This window comes from Lygodium microphyllum, chromosome 3, assembly GCF_053477565.2.
Source record: "Lygodium microphyllum isolate KBCC chromosome 3, Lygodium_microphyllum_v1.1.10, whole genome shotgun sequence".
In the NCBI taxonomy this organism is placed as follows: domain Eukaryota; kingdom Viridiplantae; phylum Streptophyta; class Polypodiopsida; order Schizaeales; family Lygodiaceae; genus Lygodium; species Lygodium microphyllum.
The window spans coordinates 7,940,721-7,962,388 of NC_141137.1; the positions used below are offsets into that span (position 1 = coordinate 7,940,721).

The window sequence follows — 21,668 nt, forward strand, 5'->3', positions numbered from 1 at the left end:
TTTTAAAAGCTTTGTAATGCTTTTAGTTCTATTAGTCACTTTTTAAAAGTTTTGTAATGCTTTTAGTTTTATCAATTGTTTTAAATTTTTTTTGGTAATTAAAAAGAAATCTAACATCAATGATAGTGTTTGATCAGGTATTCAAATAATAATTATTATGTCAATAATGATCAATATCCATAGCATTCCTTCATTCACATGTGATTCAAAAAGTGTCCGATGCATAGGTGGTGGTGGCCGGTGTGTAAACGATTGCAGATGGAAGATGGACAAACACTTATTGACCACGAAAAGTGTCCGCCGCCCAATGGGTTAGCAGGTGACGGTTATCGCCCAAGTCAACTTTTCCTGTGCTTGCCAATAAGGCACGTAGATTGGACAAGCAATGGCTGTGTGTAACCAGCCTAAGGATGATGCAAGCAAATAATAAGATCGGGCCAAGCAGGTCATAAACACAAACAAGTTTAGGCTAAAGAAAGTGAATATATTTCACATACATGAAGCTAAAAGAACTTGGAAAACTCGATAGTAAGGGCTCTGGTGCTTCGGAGTGAAAATCGTAGGGTTAGTCACTGTTGAACGGGGGACTTCTCAGAAACCGGGGTTCGACTGTTAGGGTTCTGCCTGCCGGGCCTTGAGGTGCTTCTCGCTGCTACACATCCTTCAACAGATCATCTCTTGCATTGCAGCGATCTCGGAGCGGCGCGATGGGGGACTTCGGTGATGTCTACATGCGCAAGGATATGGCCGGGCCTCCTGGCCGAACCAAGGCGCAAAATCGAGCAACAGTTCAGCAGCTTAAGCTGGTGAGTATCGACACATGTCACTTGGCACCTCCACTCACAGTTCAAGGTATATTACATGATGGAGAGTGAATGTAGAAAGGATTTTCCATAGTGATCAAAGTTACTGTTACCCTAGGTCCTTTTTGTCACGTCAGCGTGGACTTTAGTTCCCTGATCTTTCAGAGCTTTGACATGATTTTTCTTTTATGATGTGATTTTTGTGTTTCTGTGGTTTTCAATAAGAGACGAATCCGTATTCATTGTCGTTCCTTTTCTTTGAGGATGACAGATAGGGCAGAGTCATCCCACAGGACTCACTGCAAATCTGTTGAAGCTTTTTGAGCCGCGGCCACCACTAGAATTCAAAACTCCACCCGAGAAGCGCAGATGCCTTCCATACACAGGTTAGTTTATTTAGAGAATTCTGTCTGGACTTATTCTAGTCAACATGTTTTGCCACTGTACGATTGTGCATTGACTCCTGCAAGTATGCCTGACGCAAGATGCAAGTCTCCATGTATTCACAGTAATCTTTTTTTTAACATGGTACTGGTCTGTTAGGGAGACTCAGTTATTCACACAAGAAGTACACAAGAATATTTCATCTCTTGTATACTACCATACTTACTTGTTACAAATGTTTCCAAAAGTCTACCTTCCCTTATCAAGGATTCAGGCTGTGCTGTTGTCACCCTAGGATATCGTAGGTAGCTGTTATTCTAGTTTAGATTAGCATGAGGAGACGAAGAAGGCAAATGAATTTGACCCTTGAGGTTAATTGTTGAGGAGGGCTCCTCACTTGCATGTGAGTTCTAGCTTGGTACATTTGCTTAAAAGGGTGTGCCAACTCTTAAGGGTTTAGAGCTAGGGCGTGATAATCCTAGGTCCGGGAATGAGATAGAAAACTTTATTGTTGGGAGAAAACTCGTTGTCTCTATTATGGACATGATCTCTCGTCTTTGAATTTCAAGAAATGAGTTTCATTTCATTACATTCCTAGATATGATACATGTATAGAAATACGACTCGTAAAGTCATTATGGTCGAGTTTTGGGTGTTGAAAGTCTTGCAAATATGCATTTGAGTTCTTGTTTCCCCTTTCTAGTCGAGCAATCTTGTATTATCTCATGCGAAAGAAAACTTGGTTCAGGTTAGAGATGTGGATTGCAATGTCACCACTATGCATTAATCGATCACCTTTGCCATCCAAGAGGTGCTTAAGTTTTCTCAAGTGGGATTGAGAAGAAAGCAAAGTGAAAATAAAATGTGGTTTTGTGACTATTTGGATTTTCTCATTCTTGAACCAATTAATAGGAGAGGGAAAAGAAGCATTTGTTGGATGTAGGTCCATACATGTGTGCAATTGGAGGATTGATGGGACTCCCATTGTTGATGGTTGTTAGTGACACCATTCTTAGAGCTATTGTATAATGTGAGAGCATGCTAGAGGATAGGTAGTGTGTAAGGCAAAAAGAGAAGTAGTATGACAATAAAGGTTGTAGAGGAAGGAGGAAAGGAGTGAAGGTTATAAAGAAAGATCGTGCATTCAGAGAGCACGACGTATGTAGCAAATGCCTCAACCTTCTACATGCAATTTGGCTATTAGGACATGCTTGCAAGAGGTTTAGTTAAATAAGTGAGAGGGAAGGTTGGAGGCTTGGTGAAGGAGAAGTTGTAAGATTGATACGATATAAAGGAGGTGTTTGCAGTGTTGTCACAATTTGTTGCCAATTTGTGTTGTCCTTGCTAAGTTATAGTAGCTATCCTTTCCATTAACCAAGATGTGTTTGAACTATTAGGCAAAAATTGTCAAGGCTCTAAGGTTGACTTTGTTTCATAAATTAGTTCGATCTTGTGAAATTCTCATCAACCTATAGGTCTTGGGTGGGGAATAGGATGGGAGACAAATGCCCACATCTCATGTGTCAAGAGTTCGACATGCCTTAGCCTTCCACAAGGTATAGTTGGATGGTCCAACTATGCTTTAACCTTTCTCAAGGCATAGTTGGAACCCTCCAACCCTCAACCCTCTTGGAGGTTAGGGAGAACTAGAATATGTACTATTGGTGTAAGTCTAGAGAAGTGAAATTGAGACCTTGTTGCTACTATACTGACGTATAGTGTAGTCAAGAACAAACTAGGCACTCCAAAATAGCCTCAAGGTGCTCGTCATAATAGTGTCGACTTTGATACCATGTGGAGATATGCTAGGGTTTGCAAAAGAAAACACTATATGTATGCCCATGATTGAAATAGTGAAGAAAGATTCTAACACAAAAATGCAAAACACAAGAAAGAAGATAATTGAATTAATAAAAAGTGTTGAATAATGAATGATATAGCAATGAATACGTATAGAATGTGTAAGGGAAGAGTTGTTAAACATCATGGAAGCAAGCAAAGGGAGGTGTTAGAGTTAGTTGTCCACCAAAAATAGATCTCAAGTCTAAAAGCCACTAATTAGAGTTGAATTTAATGCAGTGGGCAAACAACAAAAACATAGCTTTTAGGAGATGCAATTTAAGCAACATGGACCACTAGGAGCAAGGCGACAATAGAGGGATCTAAGTTGAACCACAATGCAGCTGGTTCACTAGGAGGGTGACAATTAGAGAGGGTGAATTAGGTGTTGAAGATCTTGAGGAAGTTGTTTAATGGATGTAGAGAGTGACTAGCAGTGAGACATGAACTCGAACATCAAAATGTAGGGAAGTGGTCAGAGATGATGCTAAAATTGATGACGATAGCAATTGGGGCAAAATGTAGCCAAGAGACGTCTTGAGACTTATAGATGATAGTTGAGGATAGTCATTGTAGGGTTTGGAGATTGGCAATAATTGTGTGGGAACAGATGCAGTCCATCAAAGATAGAAGGGTAGTTGAAGGATGGCCATGACAACAATTGAGGATGACTGGGAATGAGCGTGTAGCAGTAGGAGTAATGGAGTGATAGATTGGCATGACAAGGGATGCAAATGTCCTAGTGTGCATACTATTTATAGAGATGGAACCGCCCAAAAGTGGGGAGAAGTTAGCTTGTGGGACATTGAAACACACGGAGTACAAATTAGTTTTTGATTCTCTAACGCACTAATGAAGCTTGAAGCCCCATTTTACTGGAAGAGGTCTCACCCAAAGCAACCATGGCATCTATCAGTGGGTGCACTTTGGTTGCTCAAGATGTATTAAGACTACAGACATGATGATTATGTCCCATAGTGAGTTTAAAACCATCACAGTGAGGTTAAGGCATTGGACAAAGGGTTCTCAAGTTCAAATTTGCAACCAAGAGGGATTGCCAAGCAAAGCGGCGTTTTACCTCGAGAGGTTTTACTTCAAAGTAGCTAGGGCATTGGTCAATATGTACACGTTGGTTGCCTAAGAACCTATCAAGGCTTTAGAGGCGATGATTGACTCTAGAGGTGATGATTGTCTTCCTTCGGTAGCCCAGAGGCCACTCTAGTGAGGTCAAGCATAGTCGTGAGTCACACAAAATGAGACAGGGACAAGCGATGGGGGGACTTGGAGAAATTGCCGATACTTGTGAAAGGGATAGGTGATATGGCATGCGATGGAAAGAAGCGGTTGTGCTTGCAATCCGCAAGTTTATAAAATTGATTATCACTTGTGACCATGAGGTCAAGGCATTAGAAAAAATGTGCTTGGTGACTACCTAGTGACTTACTAGGACATGCTAAGGCAATGCATTAACCATTTTGAACTTTCCATTTTGTTCTATTTTGGTGCCTTTTTTTGGGTGTCGATGAAAGAGTGTCCATTGAGGGGAAAAGGGTTGGCTAACAAATCACAAAGCAAAGAGCATGCACAAAGTCACCCTTAAGGGTGTCGATGATGAAGTAATGGTGAAGAGGACTTCTAGGGTGAGTGCACTTGGAAATCGATGTCAAGGTGCTCACGGTGCTTTGCTCAATGGAGAGGCATAGAGTGATGCTACACACTGCAAATAACTTAATAAGAATGCTCATGCAGTAATGTGCCACTTCGATAGTATCCCTTGTGGAAAAATTTTCACTTATCGAAGTGCTCTTTTATAGAGATGATAATCATGCAATGCAAATGATAGGTACAACACGGAAGGTATCTTGATGCTAAGGACAAGAAGGCAATGCCGAAACTTGGGTAGGAACCCCCTCTTGACCATGGATGTTAATGTCGAAGGAGTCGTATCTTGTTGGTAACATGTAGGATGAGAACCAAGATGAATGATGTGACTTGATGAAGAAGGTAGACTTGACACCCCTTAGTTGGAAGAGTTGGAGTATCAATCATCTAGGCTCTTGGAACAATGCTCATATGTGATCTCAAGAGAGGGGCTCAATGTTGACAAGTGGCATAGGTAAGCTTAAATATCAACCTCGAGAGAAGCCTCCAATGCTAGTTGAAAATCGCCAAGATAGCAATCCACCATACAAAGGGTGATGACACTCCTCAACTTGGTAAAGTGGAGGGAGAATCAACCATCTAGGTTGTTGGGACTTGCCAACACTTGATCTTGGGAGATGGCTCCAGTATTGATTGGGTGGCATAGACATGCACAAAACTCGACCTTAGTAGATGGCTTTTGTGCTAGTCAAGAATGCGAAGGCACCACCACCTAGATAGGAGTCCACGTGAGTCATGACATAAAAATAAACTGATAGGCGGTATAGTAAATGATTTGAAATAATAAATCATAAAAACATCTCAACTAAAAGAAAAGTAAGACAATCCAAGATATGGGAAAATAATGCCCAATACCAAATCTCGAGAGAAGAGATGTGTTAGCAAGATTGTCAGCTCATGTATGAGTCTGTGCATGCCAGATGGATTGGGCATTTTAGTTTGCATTTTAGACATTATTTTAGTGATTTTTTTGTGTGGCTTTTGTGGCATTTTATGCCGGTTGGTGAGCATTAAATGCTGGCTGACTAGTTGCCATACTTGGCATATTCTGGGCCTATTTATTCAGGGGCTCCTCCTCCTTATTCAATCATCATCATTCTTCAGATGGTCTTCCTATTGGAGAGAGGATTTGATGCTAGTGCCCACGCAGCTAGTGACTCACTGTTGTACATTTCATTCTTGCGTTTGGTATATGGATTCTATTTCTCGAGCACATCTTTGAGTTCTCTTCCTTTGCAACGTTCTTTTGTTTTCTTTCTCTTTTGTCTTGTGCTCAATAGTTTATTTCAACACTTGTCTATACTTCCATTGTTGCACCACTTCTAACATGGTATCAGATTGCAGGATCTAGGTTCTTGCTACAAATTTTTTGTTGATTATAGGTCTTTCTTCTCCTTGTTGATCAGACTTGTGTTTTTCAATCTAGCAATTTGCATTTTTTGTCTGTGCCTGGATTCCATCCTGTAATTGTTAGTTTGCTGCACTAAATGCTCCATCACCCTACATTTTTCATTTTTTACACCTAACCGTGGTAGGGGGACTGTTTGTGTAGTTCGTTTTTATTGTTCTTGGCCGTTTTTGACTAGTTTTTCTTCATTTTGCAGCAGTCGGCCTTTGTTTTTGATCAGGTTTTTGGTTACATTGTATGTGAACTCTCATTTGTGGAGTCTTTCTTGTCAGTTTGGCTATCTTTTCTCTCTATATACCTTCTATTCTCTATCTTCTTTTCTCCTCTTCGGATGGCCCCTCTGTACACTTCTACAAATGGCAAGTTATATGGACTTGATTATCTTACTAGGAGTGGTGTATTGAAAGCTTGGTTTGTGCAAAAGTGGATTTGATACATGGTATGTGGAGGAGCTATTCCTTGGCCTCAATGTCCTTTTCATCTTCTCGAAGATTTTGTCGAGGACAACCACGAGGAAGTTGTGTTACTTGGGATTCGGATGGTGCATGTGTGTATTTTGTTCTGCTTTGGTGTATTTCTAAAGAAGTTCTACTGACGATTATCTCTTGTAAGACATCACTAGAAATATAATCGAAGCTTTAGATGTGCAAGGCACCTTTTCCCATGTGTGCGGTGACCCTTTATGGACAGCTTCAACAGATGACTTTTGAGCCCAAGGACACCATTCAGTCGTTTTTGCTCCGTGTTACATAGGTAGAGGACCAGCTTCGAGACATGTAATCTGCCCTTTTGGAGGCACATCTAGTGGGAATAGTACTCTACAAGCTTCCCCCCGAGTTTGATGGAGTGGCAAATGCTTTGAGGGCGTAGACATCATCTACACTTGTAAGCTTCACACATATGTCCTTGATGCTGCTTGAGCATGAGGCATCTTTGTGTTTATAGGGGAGGTGTCCATCTCATTGTGGAGGTTCTAGTGAGGTCTTTACAGCTTTAGAGGGGTGACAGGAAGAAATTAAAGGCCCAATGTTATCACTGTTGTAAGAAGGGATACTTGCGGAATGACTACAAGGAGTTAGCAACCTCATGGAAGAAGGAGAAGCAAAAGAAGTGCGATGGTACCTCCTTGGATGATTCATCCTCTTGCTTAGACTCCAACTTTGACCCTTTGGCCAAGAAGAAGTCCAAGGTGCGGAAGGGGTCCACTTTTTCAGACCAAGGGGAGGGGCTTGATTGCCCCTTTCTTTGATGCTTTCTAGTCTAGGTGATGCGGTCATTCTTGACCACTCTCTAGTGCCAGGGAGGGAGTGTGAGCGAGTGGTGAGATGGGGTCGGCGGGCCTCATCTATATTGGTATACAATTGCATAGGTTCTAGAGAGGGACATTCTTGATGCATTGTGGTAGGCTCAAATCTTGGAGCTGGGATTGGCATCTAGGTTCATGATGGGCCGATTCTTTGACAGAGAGCAGGATTGGCTCCTTGTCCAACTAACATGAAGGGACACTTTGGTTGTCTTGGCCAAAGACGGGGAATCCATGGTCATGTATGTTGAGAGGCATTTTTGATAGGTTAGTCTTGTATGCTATTGCAAGACATTGTTGATATACACAAAGATGTGTTATGACTCTTATCAATTTTTAGGAACTGGTATGATTGACATCGACATTAGGTTCTCTTCGAGGCACCTTGGTGGTGGCTTCATCACCCACTGCTTAGGTATCCATGGTTCTACTCTGGTGGTTCTATGTTGTATGGACTATGATGAGTCATTATCATTGTATTATATTAGAGCACCCATGATTTGAAAGAGGGTGTTAGTAGGATTGTCAGCTCATGTGTGAGTTTATGCATGTCAGATGAATTGGGCATTTTAGTTTGTATTTTAGGCATTATTTCAGTGATTTTTTGTGTGGCGTTTGTGGGATTTTATGCCAGTTGGCGAGCATTAAATGCTGGCTGACCAGCTGCCATATTTAGCATATTTTGAGCCTATTTATTTAGGGGTTCCTCCTCCTCATTTAGTCATCTTCATTCTTTAGGTGGTCTTCTTGTTGGAGAGAGGAGTTGGTGCCACTGCCCATGCAGCCAATGACTCACTATTGTATGCGTCATTCTCGTGTTTGGTATATGGATTCCTAAAGCCTCATTAGTGAATACTTATGGACTCATAAATACAACTATGACGTATCATGTATCAATGTCGAGACTCAAGTGATCATGGTATCTCATCCAAATGCCAATGAACCATGAACATGATCAACTAACAACAAGTCTACAAAGTACAAGTTTATGAGTCATGATCTATCATCTAATGAGTCACTCATCATCATCTAAATGCATGTCCTTTGTCCCGTCCTCTGTAGAGCTACTAGGAGGAGCACTACTACGACCGCTAGAGGAAGAGGAGAGATCAATCATCCTCGTAATGCTTGTGTAATTCTCCCCTTGTGTATGACATAGCAGTAGTTGCATTTCCATCACTTCAAACCACCCCTAGCTTAGTTGCTAATGATGCGCGTGTGGCTCCAAAATGTATTCTTCACCATGGTTGTATAGTGTGCCTTGCTGGAAATAGAGGAAACTAGCAACAAAAGTGGGGAAAACCAACTTGACCCAGTGTGGGCAGCGAAGGATGAAGAGATGAGAGGAATTTCTCGCTGGAAACGCTAAAATACAACTGCAAATTTGAGAGAAGAGCTACAAATATTGTGGACAAGAAAGGAAATGGATTAGCAACTAAAGGAAGAGGGATGTAGGGTTTCAGGGCTGTAGACAGCCGTAGATGTGAAAGCGGGGAAGCAAACATCAACCAAGAGAGTGATCAGTTGAGAAAGAGGGTGGAGAAAATGTGAAAATAAGCACACAGTGAGGCGAAATGAGGCACTTGTCCCAAAATTGGATAAAAACCTTGCTTGCCTGAAACAGCTCTTTCGAAATGCTTTTTGGAACTGATGTTTCGGGGCTGAAACGTTTGTGTTTTGGAAGAGCTGTTTCAAGGCTGAAATGTTTTCATTTTGGGCAGCCTAGAATGGGTGTTTCGGGCAACTATGGGGAATAGGCTTGGGATCATAGTAGTAGGGGAACACCGTTTCACTGCCTTGGGAATGGGTGAACATGTTTCACCCCCTAAGAAATACTAGGGAATGGGGTGAGCTTAAGGAGGAATGTCCAACAAGGGAAACATCCATTGAAACGAGGGGAATGTGAAAGGGAACACAAAGGGGAACATAGTTGTTTTCAGACGCATCCGGAATTTTTTCTAGACATTTGTAGACGTTTGAAAACCCTTTTTCAGAGGTGGTGTTTTTTTAAAAAATATAAAAGTTTACAACTGAAAAAAAACAAGTGATTACTGGTCGCTTTTACCAAACGACTATTCCCTTGAGTCCATGCAGCCTGGAAAATGCTTTCTTGACTGGAAATGACTGAAATCAGCCTGTGGGAACTCCACGAACTGTGGGAAACACAGCTCCCTACTGCTGCCCCAAACTTTCTGACCTCACTATGTAAGATCTCTCTCTCTCTCTCTCTCTCAGCCTTTGAAGTTTGAGCAGTGCAGGCTGCAGCATTGTTCACATTGGCCTATCTCTCTGTTTGTAAACTCTCTCTCTCTCTCTCTCTCAGGCTTCAAAGACTGCAGACTGCAATATGCACTGTGCAGTGTGCAGCCTGTACTGTTAAAGTTGAAGCTGAAGCTGAAGCCTACAACTAACAATGTTATGTCTACATAAAATGTGTGTTGGGTTTTAGCTTTAACAATGTTATGTCCACATAAAATTTGTGTTGGGTTTTAGCTTTTTAAGATGGGAAGAAAGTGGAAAGCTGAATGGGATCATGTTATTGTTGTCAAAACAGTTGGAAAAGGGCAGAATACATGTAAATGCAAGTATTGTGGATACACTCGGGATGGTGGCCTGCTATGCATAAAGGCACATAATTTGGGATTGACAGGTCTTGGTGTGGAAAAGTGCACTGCAGCACCACAATGTGCAAAGGATGTATGTTACAGATTGCATGTGGGTGTTGGAGTGTAAGACTCCACTGCAAACATTGATGCAACTGTGTTAGATTTGGGAGATGCTTCTTGTGTCAGTGGCTCTAGCAATGTAGATGCAAGTGTTACTATTGGGCAGCTAGGGCAATTGAGCTGTCAAGAGCATGTGAGAAAAAAAAAGAAAGCGGCCAAATCATAGGGTGCTTTGGCAAAAGCATGGGATTTGCAGCACTATTCATCATTTCTTTTATGCAAAGGATATCCCATTTTGGAAAGCAAAGAGCATGCATTTTCTTGGCATGCTCAAGGCAGTTGAGCATGTGGGTCAAAGCTATAGACCACCTTGATACAATAGTCTACACGTGAAGGACCTTGTGGAGAAGATTGAATGTATTGACCATGAGATGCTTGATATTAGGGAGAAGTAGAAGTGATATGGATGTAGCATTGTTTGTGATGGATGGCTAAATGCAAGGTGCAAGCCTATTATAAATGTTATGGCTACATCCATTTATGGTTTAATTTTTTAAAAAGCTGTTGATATAAGTGGAGAATACAAGTTTGGGGAGTTCATCTTTGGCATCTTGAAAGATGTGATCCTTGATATTAGGCCAGATTGTGTGGTGCAAGTATGTATGGATAATGCAGCTAATTGTGTGAGGGTTGGTGATTTGATCGAGCAGGATTGGCCTTACATCTTTTTTACTAGATGTACATGCTATTGCTTGGATCTTCTTTTATAAGATATTGGGAAGCTTGCTTAGATTGTTCCTGTGCTTTAGCGATTGCTCCTGTGCTTGCTAAAGTAAATGAAGTTATCACATTTGTTACTTGTAAATATACAATATTGACATTGTATCATGTTAATGAACTTGTTGGATAAGAGATGCTACAATGGCTTGCATTGATGGTGATCAGTGATGCTTGGGCGAGAAAGAAAGCTTCATGTATAGTGAAGGGAATGGAAGTAGATGAGATTGTTTTGGGAGCAGGTTTTTGGAATGATGCTAAAATAATTGCAAAGATTCATGTGCCCATTTTTAAAATCCTTCGTCTTGCTGATAGAGAAGGGGCCACTATGGGCTTTTGTATGAGGTGACTGATCGAATGATAAGAGAAAATGGATTCCTTGGAAGAAGTGAGTGATTCTAGGGTGCAAGCGAAAATATGATGTGAATATATAGTGCAATGGACATGTACAAGCCGGAATCAGGTGCATTTTCTCAGCTACTTGCAAGAAATGAGAAAAGAATGCATCACGGTGTTAAATGGTGGGAGACATTTGGGCCGTGTGTACCCAAATTGCAACAATTGGTTGTAAGGATACTTCACAAGGGTCTTGTGCCTCCCCTTGTGAGAGAAATTGGAGCACATTTTCACTAATTCAAACAAAGGAAAGGAATAAGGTGCTTCCAAAACGTATAGAGCAGCTTGTATACATTCATGCAAATCTTCATCTCATCAACAAAATTAAGTAAAAAGGCTATGAAAGATGAAGGTTACATTGGACATGCTCAATAAGGAGAAGGATGATGATAGATTGCTTGCATTGCAGCAGATATGAGAGGAGGAAGGGGACATTGTAGCCTCATTGTCACAGAGAGGGGCAAGCACTAGTGATGTTCCTAGCTTGAGTTCTCTTGGTCCACACCAAAGGGAGGAGGAGGAAGACTGCACTCTTGAGAGTGATGAAGATGATGAGTAGATCAGTTGGCAGTGACTAGTTGCTGCTTGTTGGGTCACTGATATCTATAGTATCCATAGATTGTAGCCCATAGCCTTGTTATAGACTAGTCTGTGGTCACAACTCACTATAGTTTACTTTTAGTTGTTTCTTTTGAGTTTTCAGTTTGGTATGCAATTAGCATGCCTCTATGTCCATGATTGTCTTGTAGGTTGTTGGCTTGATGTCAGTTCCTTCTATATTGACTCAAATAGACTTCAGTATTGTAATTTTAGTTGTGCATTGTTCTCTGGAGTCGGGACGTATCTTTTGTTTTGAAATTAGCATATGTTATCTATTATGATTTATCTCAAAGTTTGTCTTGAAGATGCTTGTAAGTTTAATACTTTTCTCATAATTTGTTAAAATTATGTTTAAAAATGAGGGTCACGTGTGATTTAGGTCTAGGGTTTGAATCATACTTGTTTCATACTTTCATATGCGTTTGTGTTTGACATTTGATTCATGTATGAAAAAACTATGAAGAGGAATATCCATTTGTTGTTCCACCAAAGGGGAATGTGGGATTTCATTGTTGATTGTTGGGAAAGGGGAAAAATCCACACATGTTGGATGTCCATGCACCATGGCTTTTACCTTGCCCTCCATAGTCATATGCATGGACCAATTGTTGCACTCAAATAGGTATACAACTACTCTCTCTCCCCCCCCCCCCAAAAAAAAAAATAGGGCCCCCCTCTCTCTCTCAGCTTGTGCCCCGTATAGCTATCTTGAGGCTTCTTGACTCTTTCATGTATCTAGAGGCTTCTTGACTAATGTATCATCTATGGAGTAGACTATCATGTTTTGCAAATTGTGCATGTTTCTTTTGAAGAGCTTTTTTTAGATATATGAATGAATAAATTTAGACATGTATGTATTATGTATACAATAGAAGTTGTTCCCCCCCTATTCTTGTTTCCCCTAGGATCTAGTTCTCATTTCACTAAGACCTCTTGTTTCCATTCTCATTCCTGTTTCCTTGCTATTATGCTTGGAATAAACTTTTTTAGACTTTAGGAATAAGTTTTAAGGGCTTATTAATTAAGCTCTTCTCCCCTTTTGCTAAAAGGTTAGCATCATGTGGATGCGCCTTGATGATGGTGATGATGAAGGCTTCTCATACATGTGAGAGAGCTATAGTTGACAGCGATGGCTCACTAATTAGACTTATGCTCTAATACCAACGTTAAAGCTTGTACCATAGACTAACAAGAATTTAGTCAAAATTGAATGGAACACAAAGAAATTGAGATGAACACAAGGAAATTAAGAAAACAAGAGACAAGAGAGAGCATGTTATAACATTGGGTACAATCTCCCCCCATGCACAAGTGAGCATCTCCCTCATGTATGTATTTAGTGTATTCCATAATCTTTTGTGCTCAAAATAGGATATTGCATCCACTTTAGGCTCCTTGCATGAATAACCTTGCCTTTTCGAATAAATCTTAATATTTAAATCAAATCCTAATATCTTGGCTTGGCATAATAAATGCCTAAACAAAAGGCTATCAAATGAAGGCTACAAAAATACCAAATAGACTTGTGCATCAACGTGCTAGTAAACAATAGGTTTGCATATAAACAACAATATTATTTGCATGCACCAAAGTGCTTCCTTGGTAAATATAAAAATAATGATATCTTTATCTTTATGGCCATTAATGATCTTTCTATTATGCGGCGAATAATTAGCATAAAAATCCACAATATAATTTCAACAATTAAATCCACTTATTTTCAATCAAATGAAACTAAATTAATTATCATGTCATAATGAAGGTTTAATGTGCAATGCATCTTTTTTCGCTCGACAATACCATAGTGTCGTACAATACTAGATACTTGAAGAGTGAGGGGTATCAACCAAATGTGATTAGGCTGGTCAAAGGGGATTTCACTTCAGCTCCCATGGCCATGGTTAAGGACTCCTGAAAGTCTAGCCTCCACTCCCAAATGGTTAGTGCAACCCAACCCCATAGTTTGTAATTTTTGAAGGAAAGAGGCAAAGGAAACAAGGCAAAGTAAGGAATGTTATCTTTTCTCTTTATGCTTTTGTGAAGTCAACAACCATCATGAACCTCCAAGAATTCGCCGCTATGGCTTAGTTAAAAGGTCAACTATGAAGTTTGCCTCCTCATTATAAGCCCTAGCTTCTTGGAGTTTCACCTTTGCTAACCCTATTTGATGTTGAGATGTGAGTTGTACATTGTTTAAGTCTACAGTTGTCTTTTACATTTGCTCAAAGTGAATCCTTGGCAAGTCATTGTCTTCAATTGTGATGTCTTCCTCACCAATTATATCTTACTTGTTCCCTTCCTCATCCTCTAAAACGCACATTACAACCAACAAATCTTGTTGTGGATCTTCATGCCTTGTGTCAAGATGCTTGTCTTTTTGTGCATGGATTGAATTTTTCCCTATTCTATCTTTGTCTTCAAATGAAATAGAGCTCATGGAATTGTTGGCTTCAAGAATGCACATGCACAATTTGCCTTCAGAGCCAAGTGCTACTATTCTTGTAAAGGGTGGCTTTCATCATGCAAAGAAGCTCTTTACACTCCCAACTTCTTTTGTGTATGTTACAAGAGTAGATCTCTTTTAACAACTAGCAAGTATAGTAAGTTATAGATACATATCAACGTTAATTGCAAAGAAGTATAAGACTATTATCTTCAAAAGGAGAATATATATACCTCGCAAGTAATCCTTGTTGGTATAAAACTTCTTGAACACCCTTGATCCAACACGCATCATTAATAAGTGGTAAGATGTGTAGCATGTAAGTCTTAAGACAATGATAAGACATGAATCACCTTTTGAAGTCAATATCAAACTTCCCTATTAATATCATTACAGGTTGCATGTCAATGTGCTTTTTGAAGTTATGCCAATTATGCGTCTTGAATCCAAAAAAAGGAATATCATCCATGGTGAACATGTTCCATAACTATGCACCATAGCTATTAGCTTGTGGATCTCAACCTCTCATTGGCGGTGCTCAACTCTTCCTTTGTTAGTACCCATGGAGCTTACCAGTAAGTGGTCTTGTTTGTTTAATTTGCCAACTATATAACGTTGGTTTCGAGTTGTGTTACACTAGGTTTGCTCTTGCTGCCTCTATATCCTTCAACCTATAAGATGCTTTGAAGAGTGTACCAAAGGGTCAAGAAGATGAGTTATTTGTAGATTTTTTTCTAATAATCCAAGCTATATATAATATCATATTGAAATAGGTGTAGTGTCATGGACATTTTTCCTCCTCCTTGTTGATTATCTTCATCTTCCTCCTTGCTTGTAAGCTTTGCTTTTGGATCAATGAGAGGTTCTATTGTCCACTTTATATACTAGTCCATTGGAGTCATTTGTATAGGACATTACTTGTTCACTATCGTTCCATTGAAATGTCTAGTGTGTGGTTGTGATCGCAATGTATGTCCTAGAGGTAGAAATGGTCAATGTCAAAGATGCAGATTTTTGTTCAAGATTTTGCTATACCTTGAGTGCAACCAATCACTACAAGATGGACATGCTCCACAGCCTTGATTGATGAGCCTATGCAAAGAATGTGTTGTGTTACTACAATTGACTAATCAATATTTTCATATTTTAATAATCAATAGCTTTAATCTCTTACCTGAAGCAAATCCAAAGCTAGGAAAGTCATGAATGGTACGTGCTACAATATCGTGAACCTTGAAGCTTCGTGCGCCTGAATGTTCAGACATATCAAACATCTTTATTCCTTTCCTCAATTGTTGCGAATCCTCAATGAGTGGAGCTGAGTAGATAATAATGTCTTTGACTTGATGTTTTCCTACATTCATGTCTCTTATCAATCAACAAATCATAAAGCATAGAGATATGCATAAGATTACTGCTCACATACTTGGAATCAATAAACCCAATATTAAGTTCTGCTTCCTGATAGACATGAATGGTGGTAGGTTTTACTTAATAAGAACTACTGGCCATGTTGACCATTTGCTTGATCGCAGTGATAATGGAATGTTCCCGTCAAGGGCATCCCTGAGTTTGATATGTTGAAGCTCCATATGGAATTCTGGCCATGTTCTATGTATATGCTTGAATGCTTCACTATCACTTGGTATTCACGTGAGATGGATTGAGAAACTAAGGGAAAAACTAAATTATAGAAGCTCTGCTTAGGCATATGTTTTTGCAAAGTTTTTGTCACAAATTGAGGCTACCTATTAAAAGCAGCTCCATGATATAGCTCTTTTTTTTTTGGGTATCAATCACAATCATTGGTTGCCCTTGTCCCGGTAGGGTTAAAGTTGCAATTAGCCATAGATTTCTTGCAAGGCATGCAGATTGCAAAGGAAAAGTGCAAAGAGTACACAAGATCAAGCAGTAGATTTCTTGCAAGGCATACAGATTGCAAAAGAAAAGCACAGAGTACAGAAGATGAAGCAATATAGTATGCCATCTAGAGGTGTATATCAGGGACTGGGAAGCTATAAAATGGGAAATGTTATGAATTATCCATTAAATATATATTTTCCGGTTGGATGACAAAGAAGATGAGAGATGTAGGCCAACAAGCTGGAAGTGATCGTGTTCTGAGTGCCAGAAATCCAAAGGTGCAAAGGTGATGTCAATATAAAGAAGAAGAAGAAGAAGAAACGATTACTTGTTGCATGAGGAACTTTTGGAGAATGTTTTTCACTGGCACATTTGTTGATTGGATGTATTTACTCTGTATGGTGCATGTTGAGTGCGGTCTGCGGGATTGACATTGATGATACCCTACATCTTGATCCTTCATGGTGCTTTTGTTTTCACTCTCATCTCCTCAACGCTGCATTATTAAATGCACCAACAAATGTTCAAGAGACCCTTGGGATTTCAGAATGAGTATTGATACTTAAGACATTGTTTCCTTGAAGAAGGTGTAATCTTTTGATGCTTTGGTACTTTTTTCTGTTGAAGTAAGCTTTCTTTGGTTAGTAGGGGATGCTGTAAACCTACAAAGATTCTCTTTGTCATGTGCACTTGTTAGCCAATAAATGTATGGGCAACATTAGAGTCTATGCATATGCCTCATGATGTTTGTTTTGACATTTTGGAGCTACCCATTCAAGCTGTTTGGTCCCTTACTCTTTTGCTGGCCCTCTGGCTATTACTAGGGCTTTCTCATTGGCCGTACGTATGCCTTTTATCTTTTCACATTACATCGGTCCTTTCTTTTGTCCTCATGTCTCATTTTTGGGTTGTTGATTGCCAAAACTTCTTAGTGGTTGCTGTTGAAGATACTCATTCACAATCCATTTTGAACCTTCTAAAAGTTCCACTTTGACTTTATTAAAATTGAATATTTCTGGTTGTGTAGCATCCGAAACACTACTTGCTAGAGGAATGATCATTGTTGATGTGCAGGCATTGGGCAATTTGTAAGCAATTTTTCAGAGCCTGGTGACCCTGAGTATGCTCCACCAGTTACTAAGGGTGAGACTCCGGTGAGTGCCATCTTCTTTTCATGTTTGTGGTAGACTTTGGGCTTATGTGCTTTTTGGAGGCTGGTGGTCTTCATGTTGAGAGTGCTTCAGGCTTACTGTGTTTAAGACTTTTGCAGGCGCAGCGCAGAGCTCGCATACATGCTCTTCGGTTAGAAAAGGGTGCAGAAAAGGCTGCTGAAGATTTGGAAAAGTGTGAGTATATGATCTTCTCTTGTTTTTATATGTATGAAACATTAAGCAGTCTCTCAGTTCCCACATTGATACCTTTTTCATACTATTTGTGCAGACAATCCGCACAATGATCCCAATATAGAGGGTGATCCTTACAAGACACTTTTTGTTGCAAGAGTTGTAAGTACTACTGTTATGTTTACAGCCGAGATATTGTTGTTTAGTTGGAGTGTAGGTTTTTACTTATGTTTATGGTTTGATATTGTACACATTCTCATCTTTTGTGTTTGAGAAGCTACCTGTACCATTTTTGGAATGTAGTTGTTATGATGTTATCTAGGTTATGAGGGCAAATTTGACTTTGTGATCATATTACCTTTTTAAGGTTTTTGGGGGGTTAGAGACAAGCGTCACTTTCATTCTGACACTTGTAACGCCTTCAGGGCTTTTGAGAAACTCCTGGAGCTTTTGCTACACATGGGTGGTCAACTTCTCTTGGGTAAGCTCTAATGTTTCTCTAACAGTCCTGAGCATTTTCCCCCTTCACTGCAGAGTTATGAAACAACGGAGCACAAAATCAAGAGAGAGTTTGAGGCGTATGGCTCAATCAAGCGGGTAAGTATTAGTCAGAGAAGAGCTTATGGTAACTATCACTTTGTCTGCGACTGGGGGTTGGTATGATTGTCATCATTTTATCAGTGCTTTTGTATTTTTACTACCGAGTAACTGCCACTGCAACCAAGCTTGAAACTCTACATGCTATCACAATGTGAGGCAGGTTGTTGTATGGAAGTTTTTGCAGTAGATTGTTCATTCTGGCCAGAGAGGCGTTTGGCCTTGCTCCATTATTAGCATCAACACCACAAATTTCATGATGTTTTTGTAGCTAGGGGATTGATCTGGAGTGTGCTTTCTTTGACATATGGTCTTTGATAGGGCATCTTGTCCAGCTTTTTCACTGGGTATTTCTGTCTCTGTTTCTTTAAATATATTGCATCTACATAATTTAATAAGGATGAATTAGTAAGAACAAAGTTTTATATTTGCAAGTCTATCCCTGGTAAGGGGACGGGATTAAGTGAGGTTCAGTAAGCCCTCTGCTTGAAGTTTCCTGCTATCGTCACCACCCAAACATGCTGCCCAGTGCTGATCTTGCGTGGGGAATCACACACGTTACAAGGTGAGCACGGCTGTAAGGCAGAGTGCCCTTGATGCCGTGTTCAGAGAGAGTGGCTTTTGTTGTATGTGTGGAGAGGCCAAGGTTTTCATGTTTTTGATGAAGTGTTGTATATTTACTGTGTATTGTAGGTGCGATTAGTCCATGATAGGGAGACGGACAAACCAAGGGGTTATGCATTTATCGAGTATCAACATACACGGGACATGAAAAGTATGCATGCTTACACTCACGACTGAAGGCTAGTTTGCAGTTTTTTTGATTACAAAAACTTAAAACATCTTGCTGTTCACAGCTGCTTACAAACAAGCAGACGGGCGAAAGATTGACAATAGGAGAGTATTAGTGGATGTAGAGCGAGGTCGTACTGTCCCAAATTGGCGTCCAAGAAGGCTTGGTGGTGGTTTGGGCTCCACCCGTGTTGGAGGTGATGAAGTGAATCAAAAGTACTCTGGAAGGTTTGTTCAGCTATTCTTTACTCCAAGTATTTTGTATTTGGATTCACTTGTACTCCAAACTCATATGAAGTTATCTTTCTCAGGGAACCCCAATTTGGTTCAGGTGGTCCAGCCTCAAGAAGTGAGGAACCAAAACCAAGGGAACCAGAACGAGGTCACGATGAGAGGCAAGTTGCATAGTGCTTTGCGATAATTGTACTTGTACTATCTTGGGTGTTATTTAAAGAGTTATACGGTTTCAGGGACATGGAAAGGCGAGACCGTGGTGATCGTGACCGTGGTGATCGCGATAGGGAGCGAGATCGTGGTCGTGATAGAGATAGAGAAAGAGATTATGATAGGCACAGAGACCGTGATCGTGACCGTGAACGTGATCATAGGAGTGACAGAGACCGTGACAGAGATCGCGATAGGGGTCGTGACCGTGACCGACACCATGATCGTGATCATGATCGTGGCCGTGAAAGAGACAAGGACAGAGAGAGGGAGCGTGTTGTGCACTCTGATTCGCGAGAACGTGAGCGTGATCGGGACAGGTGAAATTGTTAGCCTTACATGATCTATTTGCAATTATTGCATTTCATTATTTACTAGCATGTGTGTTCACTTGATTATATTCACAGTAATAGCTGGTCATTAAGGTCATTACACTAACACAAGTGAGGCCTTCTTTTTCTTGGCAGAGATAGACGAGGTCATGAAATGACAGGTGAGATGAAGCAGTAAGTGACATTGCAACTGTTCGTCTTCAATATCTGATCCTGAAATAGTCTTTCTTAGTCTTGAGTTAAAGCAGCAGGTTGCCTGAATCAATTTAATAGTTTGCACATGGCAAGAACAAAGATTTTCTGGTAAGTATTTGTGCTTACTTTCTGCCCTCTGCAAAAAGGGCAGACCCATGAAGCTGCTGGGTAAGTCTGTCTTTATGTGGACAAGTCTGATGACCCCCATGAGGAGGACCTCAAAGGGGGTGCCAAAAAGGTTTGCTGAGAGTAAGTATATAAGACACCATATCATTGTTATCAGCAAGTTCTGCGATTGAGATTTGATTCTGTATCAAGACTTCGTCAGCCTTTGCCAAGGATTTTGAAGGTGGGATTGCTACCAGGTTGTATCTCCCTTTTATTTGTTAAACATTCAAGAGGGGTATTCATGTGAAGGTATGGTAAGGTGGGACTGCTACCAGGTTGTAGCTTCTCTTTTTTATGGTTTTAAACTTTGCCACCTGTAAGTACATTGTAAGCACATGCCAATTTTTCTCATAGGTGCACTTCTAAATGTGTTTGTAGCATTGTTTTGTAAGGACTGTGTGACTTGCCTATCAATCATCCTTCAAATGTTGCACAGATCCTTAACATCAGTAGCTGCCTAAAAGGGAGTATGTAATTACTGCGTGTGAATTCCTTATAGAAGGTTTGGCTGGTGCACTACCGCATTGCTAAGTAGACCAAATGATGCACTGTGCTGTCTGTATTTCCTATATCATGGGCTTTCCATGACAAATTGACAGATTGCAGAATTCATCAGCTTTTGAAGGTAGGTTAAAACCTTGGAAGTGAGCCCTTGGTACATGCCAGCTAGCTTTGATGAATGAAAAGTTTGTTCGGAGGAAAGCCTTGTTGAAAGAAGTCAAAAAGTAGGATTGTACTATTTAAGTACTCTGTGCCACTGCATGTTCGTGTTGTAATTTTATGCTACGTTTTCATACTTAGCATCCTCCTTAACTAGATCATTGTAGCTGCTTTTTGCATCTACTGCAATTAAATCCCATTGCCTCAAGCAACAAGGAGTCTGCAAACAAGTAAGCTCCTGAAGTTCCCAGGTATTGGAACACGGATCGGGCAACTTGCATGGGCCTTCCAGGGTTGAGGATGGCAAGGGATTTAGAAAACATTCAAAGGATTGCCTTAAGGAGCTGCTAGAGTGGACTTATAATAGGTTTATGTAAGAGTGGCTCAAGATTGTATATAGTGAATCTTTAATGATATGCTACAGGAATAAATTATCCCTTGTAATCAATCACATAACATTTATGGTTGCGTTCTTGAGGTGGCTTTATACATGTCTGAACACCAGCTGTTTCCAGTAGCGACAAGTTCTTTTGTGAGAGTTGATTAGCTGCATGTTAAACATCTAGTGAGGGAATTAATGTTCGGTATTGAGCTCTCCTGGCTGAAGTCAACATTGATGTTTCGAGATCATGATCTGAGTTTGCAAGTGAGCTTTTCATCAATCTGCTCTATGAGTTGGCGGACTGAAACTTAATGAAACTCCAGATAAGTTGATTGAATTTCGAGAAAGATGTAGTAGTAGTAAAGATCCTAGTTATTAATTTTGCCACCTTAGACCACGACTACCATGCTTACTCTTTTCAGAAAATTCCATTTTTAGAATGGTTCCAGATCATGAAAAGCTGGGTCTGTCAGTTTGGAAGTGATGCTTTTCATTCATTTTTGTTACATATAATCTGGCAGATCAGAACATTGTTGATTTTAGGATTTAGTTTGAAAATATGTAGGAGCAGGAACACAACTCTCTAGATTTGAAATTGCTAAGTCTTGGGT

General features: G+C 40.2%; 1 protein-coding gene across 1 annotated transcript; it reads left to right on the plus strand.

The window, feature by feature from the left end:
- Positions 1-503: 503 nt before the first annotated feature.
- On the plus strand, positions 504-20,335 carry U1-70K (U1 small nuclear ribonucleoprotein-70K). The gene is made up of 11 exons (XM_087668134.1): positions 504-806; positions 1,075-1,189; positions 17,219-17,298; positions 17,415-17,490; positions 17,585-17,649; positions 18,022-18,084; positions 18,778-18,859; positions 18,942-19,104; positions 19,188-19,271; positions 19,347-19,640; positions 19,788-20,335. The coding sequence occupies exons 1-11, from the start codon at positions 708-710 to the stop codon at positions 19,828-19,830; spliced, it is 1,164 nt and encodes a 387-aa protein (XP_087524260.1). The 5' UTR covers positions 504-707; the 3' UTR covers positions 19,831-20,335.
- Positions 20,336-21,668: the final 1,333 nt, after the last annotated feature.

Bases quoted from the DNA above. Each gene is read 5' to 3' on its own strand.
- U1-70K (XM_087668134.1), top strand. From the start codon at position 708: ATGGGGGACTTCGGTGATGTCTACATGCGCAAGGATATGGCCGGGCCT. The intron at 18,085-18,777 runs GTAAGTATTAGT...TGTGTATTGTAG, and splicing joins CGTATGGCTCAATCAAGCGG to GTGCGATTAGTCCATGATAG. The intron at 18,860-18,941 runs GTATGCATGCTT...TGCTGTTCACAG, and splicing joins ACATACACGGGACATGAAAA to CTGCTTACAAACAAGCAGAC.